The 18505-nt window shown below is 37.0% G+C and overlaps 1 protein-coding gene across 10 annotated transcripts in view; it reads right to left on the bottom strand.

The window, feature by feature from the left end:
- The window catches only part of Akap13 (A-kinase anchoring protein 13), a 290953-nt gene that overhangs the window by 57797 nt on the left and 214651 nt on the right, over positions 1-18505 (bottom strand). For 5 of the 10 annotated variants that reach the window (XM_034496611.2, XM_034496621.2, XM_076935986.1 and 2 more), the window contains 7 exons: positions 17752-18122; positions 15404-15457; positions 12223-12288; positions 10556-10751; positions 8439-8547; positions 2813-2855; positions 891-1023 (listed from right to left, as the gene is read on the bottom strand). In XM_034496611.2, the coding sequence (XP_034352502.1) occupies positions 891-1023; positions 2813-2855; positions 8439-8547; positions 10556-10751; positions 12223-12288; positions 15404-15457; positions 17752-18122 (972 nt within the window). The remainder of the gene's footprint in view (positions 1-890; positions 1024-2812; positions 2856-8438; positions 8548-10555; positions 10752-12222; positions 12289-15403; positions 15458-17751; positions 18123-18505) is intronic. The other 5 variants (XM_034496638.2, XM_076936033.1, XM_034496653.2 and 2 more) reach the window with 3 other exon arrangements.

Genomic DNA, 18505 nt, shown 5'->3' with positions numbered 1-18505 from the left:
ATTTCTTTGTGTGCAGACAGATGGTTATAGGTAAGTACATAAACTATGGGGCAAGGGAGGAAACAGTGTTACCCTCACTTGTTTGAAATGAAAATAGTCTTCATTTAGGATCAGGAATCAGTATAAAAAACTTAATTTCTTTCTCTTTAGGACATACCACAAAAGTATTAAACATATGTAAATCAAAGTATTGAGAATATATGTGGGGTTATTATAGATTTATTTCTTAATTTTGTATTTTACAGAATCCTTAATGAACAAACAACTACAACTGGATCTGTGAAACTGAATTGAAATGTGTTTGTGAGGCATGGGAATTGAACCCAGGTCCTCTGGAAGGATTGCCAGTGCTGAGCCACCTCTTCAGCCCCAGCTGTAAGTGTCTTAATTTAACTTCTTAAGCACTAAAGAGGATACAAAACAAATCTTCCTTAGTAGAACTAGATCTAAGAAAGTCTTAAAAGTTCTTGTAATCTTTCTGAAGCATAATTTTCTTCCCTCTATCCCTATAAATATTTATTTTAATCTTAGCATAAGGTCTTTCTATTGGATTTTAAACCTGATTTTATAATTTGTGCACTGTGGTTTGGTGTGTGGGGTGAGGTGAGAGAGATGGAGCTTGATCCTCTTCTCCACACTCAACAGGCAAGCCCTAAGGAAGAAGGCCTACAGCAGCAGGGTTCTTGGAAGGATGCACTAAGCTGATGCACGGGCAACTTCTGAGGTGTGGTATACAGTGGGCAACATTGGCCATGGCTTGCATTGCTGCTGTTTTGCTTCAGACATTAGACTGCTTCAAAGCAGCTCTGAAGTTAAGTCCATTCATTCCCTGTATCTAGAGTCGGAGTGGTGACAAGCGCTTATGCACAGAATGCCCAGAAGATACTTACTTTGCTTTTCTTGCTGCTGGACATTTTATTCCTGATGTAGCTGAAGGTGCGACTAACCTTAGTCCCACTCTTTTCTTCAAAATTCTTTTTTGTGGGGCTCGGAGGCAGGAAATTACAGTTTTCTTCTGTTATACTGAATTAAAAAAAAAGATTTTTTTTAGGACTAAAAATGTTAAATTGGGGACTGAGTAAGAAACAGGTAGTGGCGACTGAATGGTCTGATACACTATGAAAACAAATCTGAAATTAAATATAAAATTAGTATTGGGTATACCGACTTCTTTGCTTGAAAGGACATCCATACACACAAAGGGATGGCAGGGTATGTGCTGAGAAATCTGGCAAAACAAATCTTAGGACAAGGACCAGCCCATTAACAACAGAGGACACGCATCTTTTCTAGTCTTCAGGCCTACTGACAAATTGTGGTCCTGTTCAGAAAGCTATGTACAACTTTGGGGTGAAGAATAAGCACATGTCAGGCAGAATGTGGGCAGATTCATTCTAGAGATCCAAGTTTACTAATCTACTTGTCAAAAAGTCTGAATAAAATTTAAGTCCATCTAATCTGAACATGTTTTGATTTTAGGAGATTCATAATAGTGGATTTCCTTACAGTATACTGGGATCTAAATAAATAATGTAAGGATAAAGAACTGATCTAAGCGATTTGTCTGGCATTTAGCAGCATCCCACAGGGCTGCAATTTCAGCCTCTGAGAGCACATTTATAAGCAAAACCATAAAAGGACCCTATTAACAGCCTTATTTATATATGTGGTGGTTATAAAACAGAGATGTCCATTTTTAAGAGAAATGGCATAAAAACCGCTGCTCTTGAGAAAGAAAGATAAAAGATTTGAAAGTGCCATAAAGAGAAATAAACACTCTGCCAGGTGGTGGTGGTGCATGCCTTTAATCCCAGCACTTGGGAGGCAGAGGTAGGTGGATTTCTGAGTTCAAGGCCAGCCTGGTTTACAGAGAGTTCCAGGAAAGCCAGAGCTATACAGAGAAACCCTGTCTCAAAAGAAAGAGAGAGAGAGAGAGAGAGAGAGAGAGAGAGAGAGAGAGAGAGAGAGAGAGAGACTGAGACTCATTGGAAAGACTGCAGATCACAATCAAAACTAAAGTCTTTGTGAAAAAGTGGGCAACCTAAACAAAACAATCAGAAATCCAGTGACACTAAATCACAATGTTTAATTTCATAAACAGAAACAAAAAACCATAAATGACAAGTAAATGAGGATTTTGTGCATGTTATCAAGTGAAAAATGTATTCAAGGTGAATGACGCTCAGTGATAGAACACTTACCCAGCATGTACAAATCCCTGGGTTGTTCCCCAGTATTAGGAAAGAAAGAGGGGGGAGAGGAGGAAAAGGAGAACCTCAGTTCTAATGTGCAGACGTATATATTACATACAGCTTTTCTGTTTGGAAGAAATGGAACCCAGAGCCTCATGCATGTTAAGCACAGCCATGAATTATACCACCAACAGCCAGCTTTAAAGGTTAAATAAACTAAGAAGATAAAAAGACTGTAAGTTTGCCTACACACAACACGTGTGTGTATATATATATATGCATAACTCTATGATGCAAAATATTAAATTTATTCAAATTGAAAATCTCCACAAGCCAAATATATTTAAATGTATGTTAAATTAAAGTATATTTGACATGAATAAAAGCAAATGATCATCTTTATCATAGACAATATAAAGAATAAGAGTTTAAAGTGGTTGAGCAAATTTTCAAAGCCTACATTGTAAAACACTTTTTAATGATTTCAACATTACCATTTAAGGAAGTCAGAACATGGGTAAGCTCAAAGAACCTAGAGTACCTAATTAAACATGGTAAGACAGTTTGTATTGTCTTCATTTCACTTTGGGAAAGGGAGTAAGAAACTAAGCACATCGTACCTCTCAGTCAGGTTGGCACTGGTACTGTGGAAGGGCCGTGAATCTAGAAAACAAAAGCCACAGAGGTAAATTAGCATACAGAGATCTTGTCCTGAGGATTAACGCACCACCTAAAAGTTCACAGATGAGAAGCACGAAGTCCCTGAACATCAGTGCACGGCGCCTCTTCCTTAGAGGCAAAATATAAGGAGGAGAAATTAAAGTAGGAACCTTCAAATTAGAATGTAAATATGAACAAAGTATATTTGAAGAAAGTAAATTTAATCCAGGATCTGGGTAACTGAAAACATTAGTTGTTATGCTTAAGTACAGGTGACGTATACTTAATTTCTGTTTTTAATGAATGCTCAGTCCCCATGGACCATCTTTCTGAGACGTCATCAAAAAATATAAAAGAAGAAAGCAAATGTTACATTTTTTTTACTCCTGATCCCATTTGTAAATATTTCCATTGGAATAATCTAATATTATCTGATAGCTTCCCGAGAATTCTTGAAAATAGATTAGTAAACCAGAAGGAGCAAAGTGCCGGCAAAAGACCCCAGCTCAGCCTCTAGTGCGGGAAAGACTTCTTCAGATCAGTTCCTCAACTGTGAAGTGAGGGGAGCCAGACGGCTAGGTCTTTTTCAGGTTGACAGCAGTAAAATGAATGGGGCAGATGCATGCTTCTCCTCCCTTAACAGAAATGGAACCACGTGACTAAAATTCCAAGGCTAAGTGAGGAAGCAGGGTAGTAAGCAGAAAAAGGGAACAATATAATTATTTCCCTATGAAACATATTAGTATGGGTAAATTAATAGATAAATGAATTAAGAATTACTATTAAAACAAGAAAGATTTGAACTACTATTGAGAATTTAAAAGTGACCAAAGCTTCAAGCACAAAGGTGAATGGCTTTCAATTCTTTATATGATCATTTATAGCTGCTATTTAACTACTGTATAACTACTGTTACCATGTGGAAAAAAAACACACACTTTATTCTTTGAGGTCAGTTTTGAGAGCCTCTAGAGTTATTACAAGCAAAACTGAGAGAGATTTGAAGATGCTCCACAATGACATTATTAGCATTTTAAACTCTTTCAACCTCAAATCTATTCTACATTTTAAGTGTAAAGTTATAATTGTTACTAAGTAACTTCAATATTCAACTGGTAGGAATAAAGTAAATGAAACATTAGAGGAATTCTTCAAAATTCTGTTTTCCTGTACCTGACAACTTGGGGTTCTTCCATTACTTTCATCATGTTTGGAAATAGTTGCTTGGTAAGAAGTATCTGCCTCCCAATTCTGCAGAATCTACTATAATCTTATAGTTGTGAAACTATAAGCATTTTAACCTATGATACCTTCGTTAGCTTTAAAACAACAGACTGTTGATTAAAACAATGGCTTTAGAGCATTTCCAACCCCGGAGCCTTCAATGATATAAGCATTCAGTTCTCCTGGAACTCCTAGGATTGCACTGCACATTTAAGCAATGTAACAAGTTACCACTCTAGTAACTATACAAGATAAAAGTCAAATTCATACTGCAGAAAATACGAACTTGGCCAAGAAAAAAGGCTACTGGTGGATTTCTGTGGAATAAATGAAAACTAAATACATATGTGATTAGGTACCAAGAAAATCTATGGCAGCAAATCTAAGTGTTCCAAATGTTTTTATTGCTGAAAAAGAATTTATTTCAGTCACTATGACTTCTTACATGTGGTTCTGGAAAAAAAACAAACCAGATTAATTTACCACTGCCACCAAAATTACTGCCTCTAAAATTCCTAAAGTGTAGAGGCTTTAAGAGTATGAGATAACATGGGCCATCTCCATGACAAATTATAAATAGAAGAAAATAAACCTATCATTAACTTGTTAACATTATTGCAGATAAATAACATTTAAACCATATTTTTTTTTGGGGGGTGGGAGGGGGTTCAAGACAGGGTTTCTCTGTGTAGTCCTGGCTATCCTGGAACTCACTCTGTAGACCAGGCTGGCCTCGAACTCAGAAATCCACCTGCCTCTGCCTCCCAAGTGCTGGGATTAAAGGCGTGTGCCACCACCGTCTGGCGTCAAGTGTCTTAACAGTGAAAAATATACTGAGCATCAATGAGGCTACCATTAAAACTAAATAGTGTTTCTATGCCAAGGACATGTTCTTTTAAAAGACAATGTGAAATGAAAGCCACAATAGTTTTACTACAAGTAAAATTATATAAACATAAGTATTAGACACTGACAATATTAGTTCTAACAACAATGCATTACTTCATGATAGAAATAGTTTTCCCATTTAAAAAAAATGTAACTCCCACAATATCCTGGAAGTCCTCTAAACTTGAAGTCAAGGTCTTCTAATAAAAAAAGACTAAGTTGTATTTTAAGTTTACTAAAACTGATTTCTCAAAACATTTCATATCAGCTGTTACTCAGTACTTAGTAATTTGATCCTGTAACTCAATGAGAGGAGTGCAGCATAACAGAGTTTTAGAAGAACAAAAACTGAAAAAAAAAATTAACTCCCATTTCCTAATCTATGGGATCTAATATCACAGTTTTTGTTTTTCAATTATATGGAATGATCAAAAGGGAAACTTTTAGGTATCACTGATAGATAGCCTACCTATATGTCCCAGAAGACAGAGAAAAATGGGTAACAGAAATTAAAATGGAAGCTGTCAACTGGCAAGTCCTGAAAAACTAACACTCAGTATTATTAAGGACAGAAGTGGAATGATAATACACCCCTCGTGCCTGAGGTATGCTTTGGAAAGACTCTTGTACTGGGATTGGGAGGCCACTGAAACAGAAAAAAAAAAAAATCACCAAAATAGATCTGCAAAGGTGTGCAAGTTAAGTGCCTTATAGAAGATGATAGAATACAAGGATATAAAAAATATAGCCTGCAAGAAGATAAAGCCCTCAGACAATTTAATTCTTTTAGTCACAAGCCTATAGCAGTTTAAAGCTAGCTAGACTTTGGAGAACAGCCACTAGACACTAAGTTAGCTTCCTTACTATGCAACTCTTCCTCCTCATCACTGGAATAAGAAGAGCCAAAAGAAAAGAGAGTTTTAGATTTAAGTGGAGTGGAGAAATGCTGATGGAAAAGGAGATCCACCTTGTTGGCTTCATGTGCTGCTGCGCAGAAAAGTAGGTTAACAAAAAGACATTAGAGCATGCAAAGGTTATGTCAGGACAAAGAAACAGGTACCTCCAACCTAGGTGGAGGCAGGATAATGTTGATGGCCTTTGGGATCCTAGGAAAGGTTATCAAAATTAACATTTTATTTGTTTATTATTTGCATATTTATTTTGGTTTTCAAGGGCGTGTTTCTCTGTATAGCCTTGCTGTCCTAGAACTCACTCTGCAGACTAGGCTGGTCTCAAGCTCACAGAGATCTACTTGCCTCTGTTTCCTGAATACTGGGATTAAGGTTGTGTGCCACCACTGCCCAGCTAACAATATTTACACATTGGTTTATGAGCATGAACAATTGCAATGCACTTTAACAAATCACCTAAAATCCATACTTGTTAAAATTGAAAACAAGAAGCAAACTCTTTTTAATGGTCCCAGTGACAGCTTGAGTTTCCTTCTTTAGGGTTTATAGAAAACATCCAGTAGTGATGTTGCTCAAGGTTCAGTATTTACTGCTCTTCTCAGTCACCCCAAGTTTCCCACCTCACTCCACCTCACTCCACCTCTTCCTAGCGTATGCACAAAATATACTGGGGCCTCCTTTTTCTATAATCTCCAAGGCAGAGCTGTGCTTTCAGATCAGACTCATTTATCTCCTCTCTCCCTCGTGGGTAGGTGGACACTCCTCAGACAACGGAAACTCCTCCAACACAGAAGGGAGCACATCTTTTCCTGCCACCTTGCTCTTCCACTAGCTGGAGTAGCCATTCTAAAATCTCCAGCCTGAGAACACAACGGGAGGGACTCATGGCTCATGGTATAGGTAGTTGAGGGTGGCCTTGCCAGGCATCAGTGGAAGCCGACTGCCTTGGTGCCTAAAAGTTTCGATTGCCTAGTGTTGGAAAATTCGAGAGCAGGTAGGCGGCAATGGGAGAATGGTGGGAGCACACCCTCATAGAAACTCCCAGAATTATATGGATTAGACATGACAGAGGCAGGCTCCCAGAAGACTAGATTCCAGAATTCAAACAAAAAAATTATCTTGATAACTAAAATTTGTTTTGAGAATTGTATATTGCAGAATACACAGCCTTAGTGTATCTACTCATCAAGCAAGCTGAGCAGACCTGCTCAAACCTCTGATGTCCTGGAATTCCAGCTGGATGCAGTGAAGACACAGTGTCAGAGGCTTATCAATTTACTCTTCTCCCTGCCCCTCTTCTAATATCTTAACGCCCATAATCAGCTTGAAGAAGTTAATGAAGAGTCAGCGCCCCTATTCCCTGGGCTTGGGGGCTGAGGTGGTTAATATTGGGCTATCTTTCTAGAAAAGTACTGGTTTTGTTGGAACAGGGAGGAATAGCTAGGATTTATTGCATAGCCATAACCTATTGGTAGAAATATGTGTAACTGTTATTAAGATGAAGTTATAATTTCTTAAATGGTACAAAATTTACTTTGATTTCAAATTTAAGGTTTTCATTGGTACAAGTTTCTTATTGATATAAAAGTGAGATTAATATTGTTACTCTCATAGGCATTGTGCCTATATAACACAGTTAGGAATACAAGGCTTAGACCCAGTCCTTCTTTAACTTTTCTAACTGATTTGAGATGGTTAGCCTGTGAGTTAAGGGCTTACAGCAAATTCATGGCTCTGAGTTTATTGTTAGGGTGTTTTCTATATTTTATTTAGAAATAGCTGAGAGGAGTTAACAGACAACAGTCCAGATTGCCTTACATGGAGAGTTGGTTTTCAAAACGTTAGAAGTCCACAGAATTGAGGTTAAAACATTTCTGTATTAATGTTCATTTTGATTAGAGACCTGTCTGCTACTGATAGCTTCCCTGTATTGAATTCTAAGAAGAAACTGAGCATCTTTGGAGTTACTCCAGTTGTGGTGAGACAGCCACTAGGAAAGAGTTGCCTCTTTTCATCTACAGACAAATCGCTGTCCAGAAAAGGATAGTTAACAAAATGATGGACTGGATATTAGCTCTATCTTGTACCTTACTGACACAAATTGGTATAATTGTATTTTAAGAGAAAAGTTTTATTTTAACAGGAAGGGTAATATGTAGGAGGAGCTAAGGTGGGAGGAGTAAGGAGAGGAAGAGGAGGAGTAAGGAGAGGAGGAGAAAAAGGAGTGGAGGAACTAGGAGATGGGGGAGGGAGGAACATGGAGGCGGATGTTCTCATGTCTCCACCAGTCAAAGATAGTTGATATATCTAGGTTGGGTATTGGGTTACACTTCTGATTGCATGGGCATCTTGTTATTGAGCATTACCAAACTTATAAAGCCTTTGATCAACATTAAAAAAAATTGTATAAAAGCAAAAGGGGGATGGGATGGGGTTTTCTAGGGAGAGGAAATGGGATGGCATCTGAAATGTAAATAAAATATCCAATATAAATAGATAAATAGATAAATAAATAAATAAGAAAAAAAGAATATAAACATTTTTTAAAAAGTAGTATACTCACTGTCTAATCCAGGATGACTGATTGTCATTAATGAGATGGATTTTGTCAATGGAGAAGAAATGGCTGATGTACAGTAGTTAAATCCCTGTTGTTTAGACCTGTAACACGTCTACAAAATAAAATAAAAATGAAGAATGAGTTTTAAGTACATATTCATATATTTAGACCTGTGCAAAATTTTCACTGACCCAACTTAGTGAAGGAAGAAGCAGAATGCAGTCTGCCTCTGCTACTTAACTGTTGCTCAACTTCTAAGAAGTTACCCAGCTTTTCTAAGCCTCCTGTTTTCACTTGGAACTGGCGAGTACTCACCATTTACAGTGGGTTTCCATCCTTCAGAGGATTTACTAATGTTTCAAATTGAGGAAGTACTCAGTAGGTATCTGCTGGACATACAACCTGGTATGTAACTTCTGGTAAGTAACTTCACCAGAATTAACAAACTACATAGAGCACTGCTCCTTCGAAAAATCAAACCATCTTCAGAGATTGACAGTAGGACGTGTTGTTATTCTGATTATAAAAATTTGGAAACTGAGATGTGAGCAGAAAGCATTTCAAGAGTATTAGCAGTGCATCTGAGAAGAGACAAAATCTCTTTCACTTCCTCTTAGATTGACTGTACATGAACACAGGGTGATTGCAATTTAGTAACTTAACTTCCTCAGAGTTACCGGCAATTTAAATCCATAGCATTTTAAAAGCCATGTGGCCCAAGCAAAAGCAGAGGCTCCTTTTAACATCCTGGAAGGAATCATTGTTACTTCTCGTGAGAAGGGACTCACGCTACTTTCATTTTGAGACTGCTCATTCGAATCCTCACAAGATGAAATCTGCTTCTTTCTGACTCACACAAGTTGAAAGAGACACTGAACATCTACTCCTAGCATGCACTCACTCATTTGGGCCAAAGATTTCTGATTATTTAGAGCTTGTTCCATGTGTAACCATGGAATCGGAGGCAAACAGTTGCTATGTTTCAAATACAACTGTGAGGTCTGAAAAATGATCTCAGAGAACAGCAGCCTTTTAAGAGGAAGTTGACTGCAGGCAACTTGTCTAGATCAGAAAGATACATGCAGCACAACACCTACTCTGAGGTTGTGCACAAGAGGAACTAAAGGTAAGATGAAAGTTCTATGAAGACTATACATAGCACAGCACACGGTGGCACAAAAATGCTGATATTTATCTAAAAGTGTTGACTTAATCTACAAAGATTAAGTCAGAAAGATAGCAATGATAATTAGTATCATTCACCAAAAGACAAGGTCATCTGTTAAATTTCTCAGAAAAGGTCGCACAAACAGTATTAAGAAAATGAAAATATTCTCATTGAAAACTGTCTACTTCTAAGTCATGGAAAGGAATAATGAGTGCAACCATCACCAACTCCAAGCTAAATGTTATAAGGCATTAGACACTTATAGGGGTGTGAAGCTCTCACAGTTAAGAGACATTTAACAATCAACAGGCATTTCTTGAGCAGTATGATTGAGACAAAGACCGTATTTTTTCTAGGAAATAACCTTGGGGCATCAATTTTCAAATTGTTAAATTTAATAATGACATAATATACTTTTTAAAACTCAATTTACAATGAACTGAATACTTTTCCAATCCTAAAACATTTGCTGTGATGGAATATTTAAATCTATAGAGATTAATGTATTCTTTTTGAAAAATAATATTTTATATTTGTTTATTTATTTTTTTGTTTAGAGTGTTTTATCTGAATGTATATATGTGTGTTAAATTCATGTCTGGTGGTCCCAGAGGTCAGAAGAAGGCACTAGATTCTTGGAACTGGGGTCATGGATGGCTGTGAGCCACTGTATGTGGGTGCTAGGAACCAAATGTCAGTCCTCTGTAAGAGCAGGAAGTGTTCTTAACCACCAAGCCATCTCTCCAGACCAACTCAAATCTTCTTAAATATTCTTAAATATGTTTAATTCTAAAAACGTGTTATTGCTAGAACTGAAGATACTATTTAATAGGTAAGTAATCATAGTACTAGTATTTACTAGTACTAATAAAAAGCATAAAAATGAGGTCATATTTGGGAGTAATATTCCACTACCACACCCATCAGTATTACATACTTATTTTAGCCTTACCTGCTGATCAAACATCCTATGATGCTGTCTCTGGTCTGGCTCCAGATGCTCTTCTGAAAGTGACATCAAAGAGTTTCTCTGTTCCTCACCACTGAAAGGGTTTCTGAGCTCACTGGAGTTTGCAGAGCTTATTTCTAAAGATGAGGATGGCTTATTTCCAACACCGCCTCCTCCTGTCAAGCCTTCCAGACTGAAACTGAACACAGAGCACAAGAGTTCAGTCACTGTAGGTTGCAGAATGGGAGGATACAAATATCCCTTTAACTTGTGTATTTATTTTTATGTTTCCTACTCAAAGTATCTACAAGAATGCAGAGCAGATAAGTACCACTCATCTTCCCCCCAGTGGTACTGGATGCTGAGAAAGAACACCAGACATGTTTACTTTCCTACCTCATTCAACTTATCTAATGTTCAACCAGATACCATAATTTTCTCAGCTGTTTTTTCAATATACCATATGTATAGACCATATTCATCTTATCATGTGTGTGTATGCTTTCACTGATGTGATAAAAGTAATCTTTCCAGAATCTGACTCATCTAATGCCAAATGTCACAAAGCACAAGCATAAGGAATTTTGAGAATGGAAAGTGAGTGACTTATCTGTTTACTCCCTGACAAAACTGTACTCAATTATATTTTGGTTGACTCTAACAACTTTCTGGGTACACTGCTACCCAGAAAACTATGGGTTCACTAATGAACAATACCATCTGTGTATACCTGTCCAGATGACTCAGTGAGAATCGTCAGCTACAGAGTGACACATAAAACACTAGGGCATAAATGATGAGAAAGGTAACAGGGTTTGGAATTTTAAACGGGAGTTCTGAGGTACAGATTTTGTGGTTACTTTTTGTAAGTAAGGCTGAAGAAGAAGTTACTTCTGGTCTGGGAAAACTGTACAGTTAATTGCTACAATTAAGTTCATATACACCAGCCCCAAAGGGTTATTTCTTTTCTTCCTAAGTTACTTATGAACTGAAGCCATATGCCTCTATTTTCTCCAGTGGGTAAACTATTAACACATTTGTTGTTCTTATTTCAATATGACAATAGAAGTCATAATGAACTGCAGCTAAATGTCTCTGTAGAACCATTTTTTAACACCAGGCATAAGAAGAAAGTTTAGCTAAGTTAAGAAATTAAGTTTTCCACTGTGAAATATCTGAAAAGCCTGAGAAAACCTGGTCTATGATTACCACAAAACTTAATCCTGAAAACATTCTAATAATTAAATCTTGCTGCCTAACTCAAAAGATAAATAGGAAATAATGAGGCGTCTAAACTCAGAATCTAAATGTAGGACTTGAGAGTATAAAAGAAACTAGGGCCTATCAGCTGTTTTGATTCATTGTTTCTTAATCTAGGAACTTTGAAAGACAAAGGCAAGGGCTTACAGCATAAATACAAGGTTCATGCAGAGACCATAGCAATCTATTGCTACTTGAGAGAAACAAAGCAGCAGTGGGGACTGTTCCTAGGTCACAGTCCTGCAAATTCGTTAGTGGTGTCCACAGCGAAGGCGGCAGCAGTATACTATGCTTATAAATATCGCAGGCTGCCCATGTGCATTCCAGCCACAAAGAAGCCAGCTATAGCCCAAAGCCAGAAGTCTTACTTTATGGTTCCTGGTTTGGTGGCTGGACATGAAATACTATACCTTCTGATATTAAAGTCAGCATTCAGGGCAGCCGAGTACTGCACACCAGAGGGACACCAGCTCATACTGGAGGTGACATCAAAGGCAGAAACAAGAAATGGAGGGAGAAAAGAGGAAACAGGTTTGGGTTATTCAGTTTAAAAGAAAGGACATAGAGGCAGAATTATGTAATCATTAAAAAAAAAAAAACAAAATGGAATATAACACTGAGAATTTAGGAAAAGACTAGAAAAAGACCCACAGGAATTTAATATTGTCCAGTTGATGTCCATTCAGACATTGTTTTAGGAAAGACCACGAGAGAACTCTTTATAGGATAACTGTTCTGAGTGAAACTTAAGAATTTCTTCTACTAATCCCTTGGCAAAAGCTGCATCCCACTCATGGCTCCCTCTGCAGACATTTCCATAGAGGTGTTCCTAATTCCACCACTGTGGCCAAGTGTCCCTCTGTATCCATCCCTGCTCCCACACCCTTCGACTCACGGCAGTCACTCTTAGGCCTGAATGGAAAGGAAACACTACAAACAGCTCAGAGGCCTCACTGAGAAATCAGTATTTTTAATATGTTCCCATTATAAATTCAGATAAGCGAGGCAATTTATGAATCTTATATAATAGTTAACTATTATATAACTATTAGAAGCTATTCACTAGGTTTTTCTGCTTAAATAAGGTAAATACAATATAAAGGCCATACCTTCCTTATAGTTTTACACTGATAAGCAGAATTATTTTTCTAGAGCTCTATGGCAGTAAGATGAAAAAGTCTTTTATGTTTTAATTTTATATTCCTTTTCCCCAAGATTAAAACAAAACAAAACATCCATTTGGTCACCTGCTTCCTTGTTTATCCTATGCAATATAGCAGGGGAGAAAAATCTAGGATGGAAAGGTTAAATAATACAGCAGGCAAAAAAGTAACCAATTGTATTAACAGGTCCTCTGTGCCTACAACTTTATTGGAGCCAGGATCTTCGCTTGCTTATTTGTTCAGTTCCTTGAGACACATGCCCCAGGTATAGTCCTAGGTTACAATTTTTGATTAACAAATATTGTCACCTAAAAATACTGCTTTGGGGGGGGGGGGCTTAAAATTCTAAATCTATGCTTCTGCCTTAAAATAACAGCAGAAAAGACAACAAAGAGACTGGGACAAGGGTGAAAGCACTGCTGTGGACAGCAGAACCATTCACTGGTCCAACCCCAAACTCTAACAACTCCGCTTGGTGGACACGGCTTGGGGCAGAGGAAAGGAGGCAGGAGATGACGAGATGCTGTGACAGTTTCCTCTACAGCTGTTCCAAATAGTATGACAAATTTCAAATCCCATTAAATAACAGGGTAAGGCTCAAATAAGGAAAAGGAGAAATACATAGTTTAAGGCATCTCTCATCTGGGAAGAAGGATTAGACTAACTCAAACTTATTTGTATGAGCAGAAGTGAAACATAATTTACAAACATTCATAAGGCTCAGAAGTCCAATCTTTGAAGTTATTAATTTTTAAACTTAAAATTGGATATCTAAATCTTTGATTTCACTACTCACTGACCCATTGACAGGGTTTCTTTGTGTATCCCTATCTGTCCTGGAACTTGCTCTGTAGAGCATGCTGGCCTTGAACTCAGAGACCTGCTTCTGCCTCCCTAATGCTCAGATTAAAAGTATGCACCACATGCTCGCTATGATTTCTTATTAAAAACAGAAAATTTTTAACTTAATATACACTGTCAAATCATAATACTTAAAAATAAGAATGATCTCTTTGTAGTTTTAAATAGCTCCTCTACTCTAAGAACATGATGATGCTGTGAAAAGCATTTAAGATGCAGAACTGGACTGGGAGAAAGTTAGACAAGTTTCACAGAATCCAGCAAGTTGCAAATGGTCTAAGCCTTCCCTGATTTTTTTCTTAAAGTGTATTTCTGAGAGCCTCTAAAATCACAAGGCTCTTTGACTTTGAAATTTAGTTAAGTCCAGTTTATTTTGGAGAACAACTTTCTTCTTTAATAATCATTCAAATGTTTCAGTTTTATAAGTTTGACTATGAATCATGCTCTTCCTACAAAAATAACTTTCCCGTATGGTCTACTGTAAGCTTAAGTTATGACGTCTGAGTTATGTGTAGAGCTTGGGCTGCCCTGCAGGCAGTGACTTGTTATCCTTCACTGTGTAATCAGATGCGTGCTTCACATAGCTCATAATGTTAATTCACAATGAAGAACTTTTAGCAGAGAGGGGAACAAAACATTTGCAAGGTTTTAGATACTCTCTATTGAGAAAGGCATTTAATAATTTGTTCCCCCAAAGAACAACCTAATATCATGTACGACCATTTGAGGCTCACGAAAAAGTCAGAATTTAAGATCAAAATTTCCCCTAAAATATGGAATTAAAGGATACCTCTGAAAATGATAAAGTAGGAAGATTTTGCCTTTCTCACAAATATTCTGCCAATAGATAAAAGTATATTTATAAATGTCTCTTTATATGAGAAATTAACAATAAAAGAATCATACCTGTAATTTCTAGACAATTTTTTTAAACAATGGAAGAAAAATCAGCAATAGCTCTACAAAACAAGTCTTTAAAACATGAAGCAACTGAGTATGTTTTAAATAAATATGATTTTTTAGCTTATAAATATTAGCTTCATTTTTTACTTGATAAATAATAATTATCAAGCAATTCAAAAAATAGGTATCAGCTTATGCCAGATTGCTTTCTAAAAATACTACCAGGTAGCCAGCTAACAAAAGTCTTTCTTTATATTATTCAAGAATATACTGAAAATATTTTAGAACCTATGTGAGAGTAAGCACAAACATATTTCTGGCTATTCTTGTTTTCTTTTCCTTTTGGGAGACAGATAGAAGAAAAGTATCCCCCAGTGTCCATTAGCTATATATAACACAGAAAAGTCCCTGAATTCTCCCAGAGAGTTATTTGAGCCAGTAAGGATATGTGTATATTATAAATTTAGGACTAGAAAAAGAGACTTACTTTAGATTAAAGAAACTATTTCCTGGTAGGTGGACATAGCAATTAACAAGCACCTATATTTTATTTGCTTGCATCAGAAATAAATGTTTAAAACTGTCCAATCATGTAACCAGATGAGATGCTTGTTAGTACATGCTCAGAGATGACATGGTTAGTTCAATTCAGTGAACTCTGTACCTTCTCCTATGAATGGGAGGTCTCCTGACAACATGCCCAAGAACTTGCATTGAACTGAAAATGAATGATGGAAGAGGTCAGTAATGGAGGTGAACCATGACACACAAATGCGTAAAATAGAGGTCACACTAAGAAGAAACATAATCCCAAAGACAAATAGCACAGCATGGAGGAGACTGAAAGACTAGTACGATAAAAATATCACAACCTCGAATGCCTGACAAAAAGGTCGTTTTTGTTACCTTGGTACTCCAAGTAGCTAATTAGTTATCTTAATATGGAGATTAGTGTAAGTCATAAAAGTAAATGGGCCAGAGAAAAGTGCCATTCAAAACATTAAAAAGGGTTTCCTTCAGGCTTTAAAATCTAGGTAACAAAATATACAAATAATAATATACAAATTAGTCAAACTATAGTGGTAAAACCTAACTCTATTCTATTGCATCTCAAGGTATTAAGACTAGATGAATCCTTTACCTTAAGCTCATACAGGCTTAAAATACAAAGAGGTAACAAGTATAAGACTGCCATGTAACCTTGGGCGAGCCTTTAAATATGGCTTCAATTTCTTCATCTGAGCTACCTAATTCAAATATATATATGCCTCTGCAATCAGTCACTACAAACAGATCTATAGTGAGTTATGTAAAAGAATGTGTATTTATAAAATAAATTCCCATTCCCTGATCAGTCCTTCATCATCTAAAACAAGGATGTCTTATCAAGAAGTTACTTGTGCTTCAGGAAGTAATTTCTGCCCATGATGATCATGCCTCATGTCCATATGAATGTTTGAAAAGAAAACTGTGTGTATACAACTGGGAAGGAAAGCTGTTATAATTTTTTTTTATATAACCTCAGATTTCAAATATATATAAACAGAACACAAAAAGATAAAGAACACTTTGTTCTTTTAGACCACCATCCTAATGCCATGGAATACTATGGAATTGTACAATGACTTAAGTGTGAGTGTCTGCAACAGTCGTTTATTACACAACTATGGGGAAAATAATACTTGAATCACAGAGAAGATTAAAAATGGTATAAGACAATATGCTATGAAGAAGTCTGAACAACTGGCAAACCAGTGATGTATAGAGTTTGATTCTGAGCTCTGTGAGGGCAGGGATTAATCTGTTTCTCCAGAACCTAGAACACTACCAGACATAAAAAAATGCTCAATCTGAGCTGGCTGATTATAAGAATAAATGGAGGGCTGGAAACTGGCACCATAGTTAACTGAACTAGCTATTTTTTTTTTTCAAAGACCTGACTTTGATTCCCAGCACTGAAATGGTGCCTCATCATATGGTTACAGTTACAGGTGTCTGTAATTCCAGTTCTAGAGAATATGATGTTCTTTTATGGCCTCCTTGGGCTATATAGCCATAATGCAATGAGGAAAAAAGCCCCCAATAATTGTATTATTTATAACAACTGTTTTAAATCAACTGTTAGTAGCTGAGTATGACTCTTGTCTACAATGTCAGCAATCAAGGACTAAGCTAGGGCAAAGCATGTTGAGTTCATGGCCAGCTTGTACTACACACACACACACACACACACACACACACACACACACACACACACAAAAAAAAAAAAAAACTATTCCAAAAATCAATAAAAAACAAAAGCAAAGAACCCCCTATCCCTCCAAACAAGCAGCACCTGTTTGTTTCTTTTACTGGCTGACAGCATCTCTTAGGCAGGCAAAGTGGCCCTGGGGCAAGCGCACCTATAACTAGTTATATGCTACAGTATTTGGTCTATAAAATTAAATAGTCAAGTCACAAGCCAACTTCTTATAGGCTGCTGCTAAACTGAAGATCTAATGCTGGGATCACTTGTAAATATCCCTAAACTGTATGACACATAGAAAAATAACAATATACCACACAGAAACATATGGCTTTAATTCTCAGGGAACACCAAACCACATAGATGTGTTAAGACTGTAAGATTTCATATTTACTTAATTAAAAATTAACAGAATTCTCTCTTCCAGATTCATGAAATTCACTGATTAATCTGGTAAAAATAAGCCTTATCCTTTACTAAATATTTACTATGTGACAGTAATAGTTTATGCTATCAAAAATATACTGAAAAAAAGTATTCGGAAGATGAGAAAATGAAAGCTTACACTGCTCCAGTAGCTGCCCATCATCTACACTGAAGTTACAGAGTCAGAACGCACATCTGCCTGGTTTCATCTGGGTTACTTTTTCTCTGCCACAGGGTCCCCTAACTTTTTTTTTTTTTTTTAAATCAGTAACAGTGCTAAATCATGTATTCTCAAAAGAGAACAAACACCGAGTTATGAAATGTACAGGTCCCTATCTTACCTCCGCTGGTTCATTTCTGCATCACTGGCTGCATTCTTCCCAGGTCCCCAGCTATGCCTCCGGAAAGGAGAAAGAGAACGCATGGAGCTCCTCAGAAAAGAGCAGTTTGCAGGCACTTCAGTGATGCTGTCCATCTCCTCCTCTTCCATTTCACCAGAGCCAGCAGGCTCACTCTCACTTTCTCGACTCTCAGGACCCACTCCATGGCTGAAAAAGCCATTGGAACTTTGATGATTTCTGGACCTGTTTAACTTTGAAGTCTGAGGAAGGGACACATCACTGCCATGAGAAGAATGTCGATCCAGGGAAGCTGTGTCATCTGTCGAAGAACTGGATCCTGTTGTATCACAAAGCAACTGCTCTTCCTCAGGCTGTAACAGAGAGAGAACACACAGAGTTGAAACCAACAAGCCAAGCAGATATTCTGTTTTATCAGACCCAGCCAATGCTTTATAGATGATTGGACACAAGCAAGATTAATAATCGATTTCAAGCCAATTCTTTTTTTTTTTTTTAAACCATCCATGACCACAATTAGATTCTAAGTCCTCTAGCTTCCAACAGAACAGTGGTTCCCAACCTCTGGGTTGTGACCCCTTTAGCAAATGTCCATATCCAAAAATATTTATATTATAATTCTTAATAGTAGCAATGACAATAATTTTATGGTTGGGGTCACCACAACATGAGGAACCGTATTGAAGGGTCACAGCACTAGGAAGGATGAGAACCACTGCAATAGAGGAATGTTCTA

This window comes from Arvicanthis niloticus, chromosome 1 (assembly GCF_011762505.2).
Source record: "Arvicanthis niloticus isolate mArvNil1 chromosome 1, mArvNil1.pat.X, whole genome shotgun sequence".
NCBI classification, from domain to species: domain Eukaryota; kingdom Metazoa; phylum Chordata; class Mammalia; order Rodentia; family Muridae; genus Arvicanthis; species Arvicanthis niloticus.
This window is presented reverse-complemented; position numbering and strand designations above follow the sequence as displayed.